The sequence below is a fragment of the Carassius carassius genome, chromosome 26 (genome assembly GCF_963082965.1).
Source record: "Carassius carassius chromosome 26, fCarCar2.1, whole genome shotgun sequence".
Taxonomy (NCBI): domain Eukaryota; kingdom Metazoa; phylum Chordata; class Actinopteri; order Cypriniformes; family Cyprinidae; genus Carassius; species Carassius carassius.
The window spans coordinates 17,182,386-17,194,114 of NC_081780.1; the positions used below are offsets into that span (position 1 = coordinate 17,182,386).

The following is an 11,729-nucleotide window of genomic DNA, read 5'->3' on the forward strand; positions in this document are numbered from 1 at the left end:
TATATAAAAATAGTAATTCTAACTTCAATGAGGAACAGTTCAGAATATGTTACATAAGCAGTTTTCCTTTTTTTGTTTGAAATTTGTTTCCTTCTCATGTTCTAGTTTCTATAACCCCCAAGGCATTTCTATTACACAACAAACAAAAAGACAGTGTTTCCATCTTCTGTGGTCAGTACAGAGAACCACTGCTCAGACTAAAGAATAATAATACAATTAAATAAAAAAAAGCCCCACACAGAATCTCATAAACCTGGGCACTGTGTTTAAAGTGCTAGTGAAAAGAACTTCAGGCCATTTCAATAGTACAAATAATGCTAGAAAACAGTAAACGGATACAACTCACAAAGCGTCTCTAAAACATGTGCGTATTTGTTTGTATTTTAACATTTAAAATTAAAAAAATAAGCATACATTTTACTGCATAAAGAATCGAGCATTTTTTTAAGACTGTTACCTTTTTTGCATTCTCATTACTGCAATACAAATCGTATTACAAAAAACAAGACAAAAATATTGTTTTCAGATAGAATCAAATACATCACAGTAATAAGACTCTAGTGAGAATAATGAAGAATATTAAGAATAATAATAATGAGAATTCCTCAAAAATAAACCACCCATGAAAAAATCATGACAATAATGTCACAGTAAAAAAATATGTATAATAATAATAAATCTATGGTCTCTAATTAGTCTTCATGTTCTTTACGCAAAATATTTTGTTCGTATGATTACGGGATGAAATATTACCCAGATGTGTTTTTGTGAGACTGTACACACGTTCGCCGCCTAAAAAAGCACGTAAAACGTTTAAAAAGGAGGTTAACCTTTACTTTTAAGACAGCTAACAAAGTTATTTGAAATAACACAATATAGTCACAGAGGTGGATCCGTTTCTGCTACAGTACATCATGAATACTCTTTCACAAACACACAAAAACACAACATACCAAAAAAAAGAAGAAACGAGAGAACGTGTTAAAGCCATCGTCTTGGGACAGTCACATTATGAAGGGAAGATCCCAGGAGAACATCACTGAACAGGCATGTTTTGCGTCCCTCATCTGGGCAGCAGCATTCGTTCTATTGCACACTGCAGATGCTCCCAGTTGCTCCAGCTATACAGCAGTAGACACACGCATACGAAAGTCCCAAACATGTGTAGACGACTCCGCATCAGTGGAGCGGAAAACTTAGCAGCAGTGGAGACGCACACCAAGATCACGGTGACGATGGCCAGCATGATGTTGATGCATTTTCCCAGCAGCACTTTGGCGTCGGCGCTTTCCAACTGCACAACCTGCTGATGCTGCTGCTGTAACTCCAACTTACTCACTCGCGTCTGACAAACTTCTAAAGCATCCTGCGGAGAGGAAGAGAAAGATACACAACTCCAGTTTTTCAATCTGATTGGCCAAGCAGCGGTTCAAAAAGATTGCGGATCTTTAATATAACGGCTCCTTGAGTGATTATGGAGCACTTTTGCATTGGTGAAGATCTACAGAAAACGTATGCTCCAGGTTCCGTCATTGTCAAAGTCTGAATATTTGGTGTCTAGATACAGTTAAGTGGAGTGAGATTTTACTGTGGGATGTTGTGGTTGTGGCTGGTTAGGATTAAAGCTCAAATTAACATGGAAAAGATAACGTCATTGTTTTATCACGATTAGAGTAACATTAGGCTGGTATTCCTTTAATTGAGCACTTTACATAAGTGTATGTGAGTGTTTTTGTGTAGGTCTGTACCTGTATATCTCGTGCTCGTTCATTAGCTTGATAGGCCATCTTCTCTTCAATGCTGGCTAGCTCCAGTTTAAGGTTTCCGGTCTCGTTTTGATGGAGCTCTGTGAGGTCGTTCAGCTGTTCTTCCAACCGCTCACACCTTATACAGATGAATAACAATTAGGGAGAGTGTGTGAGAAATACAGAGTGGAAATGAAGAGTTGAAAGGGCCGGCTTATGTTGAGTGGCATGCTGATGTCCCAACATGCCACAGATGCTCACAAGACACGTGGGACCCTATGATATTTGGTATTCATGCTGATAATTACTTGCATGATATGTTCAATAATGAAAGATGAAAGGTTGATATTATAAAATGTAAACAATTTTTTCGTCCTAATTAAATAGAACACTAAAAGGGCTTCAAGTGGATTTTAGAAACAACAATATAAATCCAAAGTTCTATTCTCTAGGCTGACGTAATGACATCATTATTCACATGGCGCAGCTGATTGGTTCTTTTTGTATCAGCAGCCAATGAGCTCGCTGCTCAACATTCAAATACTTGGCTTCTGCGTGCTGTAGCAGTTCAGAAACCCCCCACCTTCCCCAGCTCCACCTGTATAGATCTGCTACGGTTGATTCATGTTTGTTATATATGGGGGTTATTTAATTCATGTTATATGTGGGAATTATATTTCTTACATGCTCACAGCAGCATGTCTGTGGTTGTATTGGAAGTTGCAAGTCTTGGTACTTAGCAGATCTATTCCGCCAAGACAAAACACATTAACATTACCGTGTAGATTACCATACTAAACTCTCAGAGAGTTGTCATGACAGAATTACATTATGTAATGTGTGTGATTTAGTGTTTTTAAAAATGAATATTAAATTATGGTAAAGGTAATCTAAAACGGAAAAGAAAAAAAAAGATAAATGAGCTTGCTCATTGGTTGCTATTGATTGATCATTATCTAGAACACTAATGTGTTACCAAGACTATTTACCTGAATCGCTCCTCTTGTAGTGTTTGCATAATACTGTCAAATTCACATCTAAACTGGGTCTTCAGAGTGTCAATGTCTTCTGACAGTAGATTCTGAGCTTCTCTCAGGTCCCTGATCTCCTCCCAGGCTTCCACCAGCCGGCTGCTGTTTCCCGCTTGGCCCTCTTCTCTCCCAGACCCTGGCACACCTGATCCAGTCACATGACCATTACTCTCAATGGACATTGACGTCTCTGTGGAGCACTCGTCATCGCTCGGATATTTGGGTTTAGGGGTTATGGTGGCGCTGCCACTCAGATTTCGGGCCCCCACTTCCACCTGCAGCCCACTTCCCGTCTCCATGGTGCTCTTCAGGTGTGCAATGTTGTCCGCGCTACCAAATTTGTTGCGAATGAGGTTTGCAATCCCTTTGGACTTGCTGAAGAAGAACGGTGGCGACAGTGAAACTCCCGGACCGATAGTTTTGACTTTGTCCAAATGTGAGTGGTGCCCACTTCCTGTGACCACGCTGTCCTTGGGGTTGTCTCTGAGCAGCTCATTTTCTTTGAAGTGTGGTGGCGTGTGTTTGGTCCCATTTGAGATGTCACACTCCTTCAACTTGCGTTGATACTGCTCTAGCTTCTTCTGAAGCTGAGCGATATTGTGTGCCGTTTTCTGGTTCTTTTTCTCAAACACCTGTTTGATGCGGCTGCTCTGCTGCTTGTCGGCACTGTTAATGAGTTTGAGATACTCAGCCACGTTCTCATCCTGTAAATTTTGTTCAATTCTCAGCTGCTCTTTCACTTTCAGCACTTTCTGCTTCAGGGTGTTCAGACCAGCACGTGATCGTGGGGTGTCCCGTACCACCAGATTAGAATCCAGATCCAAACAAGTCTCTGAATCTCCTCTACGCATGACCATTGGCACGCTGAGGGTGTTCACATCACCACCTCTCTCTGCCTGAAAAAATGGAGAGAGAATAAAATGAATAACCTTAGAATGAATACAATGAAGTGTCACGCAAAGAGCTTGTGTTTAGTACCGGCCAAAATAATAACAATACATTTGAAAGACGTCTTAAGCTACATAATGGTTCAGAATTTCTCCAATGCATTTTCTTGATAGGTTAATCGCTCATTCATTAGTTATTCATTATTAAAAACTATTTCCGTTAGCTAACTTGTTTTGAATTTTCATCTCTCTCACACAGAGATTTCTTATGGACTTGTTGTTACTGTCAACATATTATCCATTATCATAACACAATGTTATAAAATCAGAGACATTATTTCCATTATTTTTAGTTACTAGAGAAGCACTAAAAGTTTTAACCAGCCTACTTGTCCAGTAAGTAAAATTCTCTTTCACTTTCCCATTCAAAAAATATCCACTTGTCCTGGACAAAGGGTTAATGTTAAACCATGCAAAATAATTACTAAGGAAGAAGAAAATGGTTACTTTGTACCTATAGTAGTAAATAAAGATTTGGGTCAACAATTGTTGGACTGAAATAAGCCGTGGACCAAATGGAGTGGAAGAAATTCCTCTCAGAATGAGGAAATGAATGAAGCCCTTCATAAGGTCACTTTACAATCCTGTGAAATGGGTTGGCAATAATAAGCCATCCCCAGGGTCCTGAAGAACATAAATTCATTCAGGCAAACTAAAGGGTAGTTAGTCCAAAAACTCTAGCATAATTTTTTGGGGCAATCCAGTGGTCCAGTGGACCTTCCATGTTCTGCATGAACACTGTACTTTGGTACCCAATCAAAAAATGTACTGTATGTCATTTTTTGACTGTACTAAAGCATAAAAAATATATACATTCGCAGATAATTAAGAAACATACTAAATTCGTATTCTTGTTTCTATGAAAAACAATGATACAGCCAGTTAATCTTCTTCTGAAATGTGTGTTCCGTGTCGGAATGTCTTTTTTTTTTTTTTTTGACTGTGTGATTCTGCCCACAACCAATTTTCCCCAATAGTATTTCGACACTCCAGGTTGCCAGTTGGTGTAAAACACAGCGTACTGGAGCCATGGAAGCGAGCAAACCAACTGGGTCAGAGATCCCAGTGTAAGGTGCCGTTAACACAAAATGCGTCTTTGCGTCGAATAAGTTTTTTACAATAGTGCAGCACTCCACTTTGAAACGTGATGCAATAACAGAAACAAAAACAGTTGCCATGCACACTTGCAACTGTAAACAAAAGCTCACAAAGCTTGCCCCGCCTCCGAAGCTAATTTTTTTTTTTTACTTGACACGGCCTCTGAAAAATGTGGCGTTCATGTGCAAGATGCTGCAAAAGATGCGAGACGCAAGCGCAATGGTCATACATGTCTGTCTAGCATATTTACCTAGAAAAACAATGTGCAAAAGTGGCACACTGGAATGGAAAAACGAATGGTGAACATCCCATAAAGCCTTAAGCAATATCAGTCCATAGAGATAAATCATTTAAGGTAGATTACAAATGTTCAAGGACCCTACTTAATGATGTTTTGGGCCTTTACTCAATCATGTCAAACCCACATTAATCTTCCATGCAACACAAAATGATATATTTACTGTATCAATGTCCCAGGTGCTAAAATGGATGCTGATTTAAACTGTCCCAAACCCAAAAAGACTATAAAAGTAGTGCATAAAGATCTCATAACTTTTAAAGCGTTTTGATAGTTTTAGAATTTAAATGATTAATTAATTTTCCATTCTGAAAACCCTTCTGTTGTTGGGCTAAATTTCTTCCCAGCAATTCTATACAAATCAGAGATGGTGCTTTAAATGAATTACTTGAAGCAGACAGTAGATTTTTGAGCTAAAGTGGAAACAAATTAATAGCTAACAAGATGAAAAATACAGAAATGACATGAGGATGAATAAATGGTGACACGAAGTAATTTTGGTTGAATTAGCCCTTTAAATTGCCCGGGATGAATCATCTCTTCTACAGGATTGTGAAGATGGTTCATTTTCATCAGGCCACGCTCGAGCCTTACTAAGAGCTACATTCAGCATCTCAACACGTACAAACAACACTAACAAGAGACAGATGGAGGCTGCAGTTTTCAAACGTATGAGCCATCGCTAGCTTTAGAAAAGCTCTTTTCAGAGCAGAATACTTATTACTATCAGCTCTTAGCGGTGAATTATCTGTGTACGCTTATATAAAACTTAAATCAAATGTCCAAATGTCAGATATTTGCAATGAAATTAAGTCTGTTACCATGGCAGCTAGCCATCAAGCGGTAACAGGCCGAAAGAGATCAGGGACAGGCTTTTATGACTCGACTGCAGTCAAGGAGAGGGAAGATAAGACAAGCATACGCAGACAACAGGGAGTGTATCCATGTCAACTCAAGCATTAGTGGCTTGAATTCATGAATCTGAAAAGAAATCATTCTAATACGTGCATCAATCAAAACATTTTTCAAAGCAAATATGTGCACTCAATCTGCCAAGGAAGAACAATTATGATGGTGTTAATATCAAAACAGTTCAATATCATCCACTTAATTGGACTGTCACAGGTTAAAAGAGCACGACTTTTCTTGTCAAACGGCATTTAATGATTAATGCTTGTAAAAGAGCTCTAATCATGTTTGCGCATGTGTCACTGAAGCAACTCTGAACCTCTTCTAACTTTGAGCAGACTGTATCAGTGTCTTCAGGGCAGAAACGGTGCTCTGGAGAAATAGGTCAGTCAGATCAAACATGCTCATCTAACCTTCTTTACTTTCTCCTTCCTGTGACACACACACCTGGCGTCTGATTCACGTCATCAGTTATTTGTGCAATCTGGAATTTGTCTTTTTTTTTTTTTTTTGCATGCAGATTTCTTTAATAATATTGGCATATAACTTTTTTCTTGGATGATAATCTTAAATACTTAAAGGATTAGTTCACTTCCAGAATAAAAATTGCCTGATAATTTCTTGCACTAGCTTGGTCTTGTGTGTTATGTAGTCATGTTGGAATGGTCAAGTGTGACCATAATAATATAATAATAGTAATAATTGTTTCAACTTAAAATATTTTGTTAACCAGCTGACTTCAAAAAAAATTTCTGACTCAAAAAAGTTACACACATTATTTGAAGTTGACTCAAATTCGTTTTTACAGTGTTAAGAAGAAAATCAGATGGAGCTTGGTATTACTTCTGCCTAGGTCACGCATGACCATTCAAATGTGACTGCATAAAGCTGTGGACAAGCATCGCAGAGCTAGAACAAAATGAGCATTTGTGGTTAAAAAGTAAAAAAAAACCTTATTCCTCAGCTTAGATCGTGAAGCTGTATTGAAAATGCAATTTGAACCTGCTTCATCCCACTGCTCCCCATTGAATTCTACTATATGGAGTCAAATCTCTCTCTGATCTTAACAAACCTGTTAGTTTACATATTACAAGTACATCATGTTTTTCTCTGTACACCTAACGCCTGACTGAGGTTTACACCCCTACTGAACTAAACTGAACACTGAATGTGTGTACTGAGATTGTATAATCCAACCCTTGATTATTACTGGAGAGAGAGAGAGAGACAGTGAAAGAGGGTTGAGATAAAAAGATTAGAGTTAGCATGTGGCCAGTGGAAGTGACCTCACAGCGGGCCTATCATGTGAAGAGCTCTCAGCCTCTGAGTACAGAACAGCTCTGTACACAGAAGACTTATAAAACCCTTGTGTGATGCTTGTTCACATGCTTTACATAATGCTGATGTCAACAGAAAGAACACTGTTGAAATGAAACTACATGAAGTTCAAATCAAAACGCCAATGGAATTTCCTTTCTGACACACTCAAACAAGCAGACCACAAAAAGCATTCATCATTTGCATTTAACATAGTTTGATTGCCAGATAAAATGAGAAAATGAGGAAGTGGAAAAAAAACAGAATATAAATGAGAAAGGGCTGAGATGGCGGTTTCTGACACAATGAATTTGTATTTTGACATCCCAAACGCAGCTGCATACACACTTCTCTAATTACACACACAACACAGACAGTAAGCCCGAAAAGGGAAACCAGTGTTTTGTAAACTCAAATATAATCAGAAATCTAACGTTCAAAGGCTGGGACAGTTGTAGTGGAACAAGTTTTTCTACTGGCAATCCCCTAAAGATAAACGATAAGATTGAACTGGTTAAACTGCATACACAGGTGGTGTGACTATGCATACTTTACAGGGTTTCCGACACAAATTTGCATCATCCTACATACTGAACGAAACAATAGTTCTTGTAACATCTTAATGTTTTGTCAAAATACAGTTCATTTTAATTGTAAAAACTGCTTATTATAAATAAAAAAACCTAAATACGAATTCACCTGAAATCACATACGCTCTTTAGAACGTACTTATTATTTACTTCGCAACGGCTGAAAAAGTATGTTTTATATAGTGAGATTGTCAATTGTATAGTGAGATAGTACAAATGGACCTCGTGTTGTCATTGTGTTGCCTTACTGCCATTTCAGACTCATCTACTATGGCCTTGTGGTATAATAAAGTGTCTATTGAATGCACACGTCAGTATCTCGCTGGAACTAATACGTCTTAATAGTAATTTAAGAATACTGTGAATTTTCTTTTCACATTAATTTTTCTTCTATATAGTTGGGAAGTAGGCAAATTTGGTTGCAGCCTTTGTTTTTGCGTCAAGTCAGAGGATAACGCAACAAATATATGTTGTATATTTATTGTCATTAGTCATTATTATTATTTAGCATTACCCAGTTGCGAGTTGTTGTTCCACTTATGGCGGCAAACAAGGATTGTATTCATATAGAAGCTTCTAGGCACAAAGTCCAAATCATAATTCCCACAAACAAAAAGCCCAAAGATGTGTTCACTCACTTTCTTCTGACTCCACCCCCCATCCCCACCCGCTTAGAGGTAATGTGATAAAACCAATAACAAAACTGCACACTAATAAACAGCCAAATCCTTTTTCCAAGCAAAGGCCAAGGGAACCAAGCATCAAACTGGTTTATATCTGTTTGCATTAAAAAGCGTCAATTTCAAAAAAGGTCCTGGTTGAAATGTCCATTTGTGTGGGTAACTGCATGTCTTGGTATTCAGGGCTTTCTTCTCCAACTGTGGAATGTGCTGCAGAAAACAGTTATGTTGTAATAATTGTAAACTGTAAAAGGAAGTCACAAAAAAAAAAAAAAACACTGAGTTTTTCTGAGCACTGTCAGAGGTGCTCATAGACTGAAAGTATTGAACACGGAGTTATTTGTGCCAATTTATAGCCCTTGAGCGTTTATACACACACTTGTATGTGTTAAAAACACCCATCTTTGCAAGTATGCTTGTCATCACAGTCATTTTGCTCTTAAGTGAAAGCAAACACATGTATAACAGTATATTGGATCTGGGCATCTCTTAAAGTGACAGCAGTCTAATATTCCTGCTGTGTGTCATTCATGTTAATCAAACAGCAAAAGAGAGAAAATCTCTCACTGCTCTTCTAAACCACTTTTGATAACTTTCATAATAAGAAATATATATTTTATCTACACAGAGAAGAAAAAGCAGTGTTTATGCAGAAGCCCTCCCCCATGAAGAGCAATAAACTATCAAACCGGTTAATGAGGTCAGTTCATCTCATATCAGGATCTGACACTGAAACCCAAAGTTTCTTCAATACTATAGAGAAACAAGTTCATTTAATTTGAAGAGATCATTTAAGCCTTTACCTGTAGAACTGCAGTCAAAGTAAAAACAGGCATGTGGTGCTCTAAATTAACTGTAAATACAAAAAAGTAAAGCACTCTGGGACACAAGAAATAACTGTGCCTTAAATTCTTTGTGTAAAGACGACAGGTCAGAAGCCGTCTGTTATCACACTGTTGTCTGCGAACACGTATCTGCATGAAGACACACATACAGTAGATACTCGGGTGTGTCCAGCATGTGTGTCCTGCAGAAACTTGCTCTGTCTGCTTGTCACGTGACTAACTTCATAGAAACTCCAAGCCAGAGGGCAAAGACATGTTTGCCTTCAAAACTGACTGTAGATCAGCCTGACTATGTTCAAACTTCTCTTAAACACACGTGCAAAGGTATTTCACATAATGGCCATTTATATAAGCACATGCACAGACATAAAAAATACGATGTCGTCATATCATAATTAACTTCCTGTACCTTATCCGTCCTCACTCAAGAACTGAAACTCTTCATACATGCACATTTACCAAGAAAATAAACCTTTCTTACATGGCATAATTAAACAGAGTGACAAAAGTCATAGTTAATGCTTTAATAGCGTTAAAAAAACTGTGTTTTATTTATTTTTCTATTTTCTATTTTGGACAGTTCTTTGAGCTCCGCTTATAATGTTATCATGATTTTTTTTACATAAAAAAAAAAAACATAATTTAGGAGTAATAGGCTATTTTCTGTCCTGTTGTTGACCCCCTCATCACAACAGTGTTTGAATAGGTGTGGCAGATTGTAGACTCAGAGTAAACACCCACTATGATTGGCTAATAATTGTGTACATCTTTCACAGGTGGACGCTGCTGTGATATAAGTTAAAAACCAATAAATACTCAAATGATCTGTTTAACAGACAATGCAATAGCGATCACGTAAAACATTAGCTTTCATATCCATATGCATTAATATAAGCTGTTTTAGATATGCATTAAAACATCTATAAGGATGTTTTTAAAGTACAGTGACCTCAAAAGAACAAGGTCATTTTGGTTTTTCAGTTCGAGGCCTTTTTAAAACACACTTGCCAAGTTCTCAGAAATGCATTCGTGTTGGTTTCGCATTACTTTGGAATAATTCGATAAATAAATGAAAACGTCCATCACTGTCAAAGAAAGGTTTCTAAATGCCGGGTTTCTAAATGTTGACTAAATGTCATGTGGTGTAACCGAGCATAAAAAGCATGAACATTTTCCTCACACGTTTAGGAATGCACATCTTAAATCATTTTGTTTTCCAAGTATTTTTAACAAATTTAATGAATTGCTAAATTTCATATATTCATACATATTATAAAAATATTTGAAAGGTCGCACCACGAGACATTTTCATCCTGAACTAACCACATTGTGCAAATGTGTGTGCTTGGTGTCTTTACATTATGAGTTAAATGATATTGTACAAGATTAATGGGACATTTTACACTCATAAATCAATTCACAAAATAAATATTTTGGCTTTCCAAAGGAAAGCCTTTCCCTGTATACTTCCATTGTAAGCTCATTGCTATTAAGCGCCCTTTTGTTTGCTTTTACAAACTCTGTGATGCGTCAATTGCTTTCTGTAGAAATCAACAATGTCAGATGCTCAATTTTATTAAACCTGGAACATTCCTTTAATCCGTTTTCCCCCAGTACACTACACACATCGTATATCTCTTCCAATATAGCAGGAAGATAAAATACCAGATCCATCCTCATCCACAAATCTTGTCTTCGCAGAGAGCACTCTGGGGCACAGCCAGTTCCACAATCTTATTTGTGACACACACACACACACACAATAGTAGAGCAGTAAGTTATGGCCACATCGGACAGTTTCACAACAGAGACGGAAACACTAATAAGTGAGAGTGTGTCAGGAGTGCAAGCATCTGACGTGAACAGCACCGCTGATGGGAGCGTTCTAGTGTTTTTAGCATTGCATCATGCTTCACATGCTGGTGAGGGGGTCGAGGGGGGATTCTACAGGTCACCCTGGAAGAAACAGGAATGCAGGAAACCCATGACCACCACAACATCCCCAGAACAACAACTATATTCTCACGTGTTTGCAGTGATAACTATGACTTCAGCCTCAATAAACTCCTAATTTGCTGTTTATTAATAGTTAGTAAAGTAGTTGTTAAGAATATGCTCATGTACAATATGTGCTTTATAAGTACTAATAAATAGCCAATATGTTAATAATAGACATGCTAATAAGCCACTAGTTAAAAGTAAGATTTGTTCCCCATTCTAAAGTGTTACATTACTTTTTAATATTTTGTGGATGGTTACATCACTTTCT

At 37.6% G+C, this 11,729-nt stretch overlaps 1 protein-coding gene across 1 annotated transcript in view; it reads right to left on the reverse strand.

Annotated features, from left to right (window-relative positions):
• Nucleotides 1-854: 854 nt before the first annotated feature.
• LOC132105909 (transmembrane and coiled-coil domain protein 3-like) overlaps nt 855-11,729 on the reverse strand; it is a 13,302-nt gene continuing 2,427 nt past the window's right edge. The window contains exons 2-4 of the mRNA XM_059511439.1: nt 2,735-3,672; nt 1,749-1,884; nt 855-1,366 (exon numbers count right to left, since the gene is read on the reverse strand). Coding sequence (XP_059367422.1) covers nt 1,064-1,366; nt 1,749-1,884; nt 2,735-3,672 — 1,377 coding nt within the window. The 3' untranslated portion in view covers nt 855-1,063. The remainder of the gene's footprint in view (nt 1,367-1,748; nt 1,885-2,734; nt 3,673-11,729) is intronic.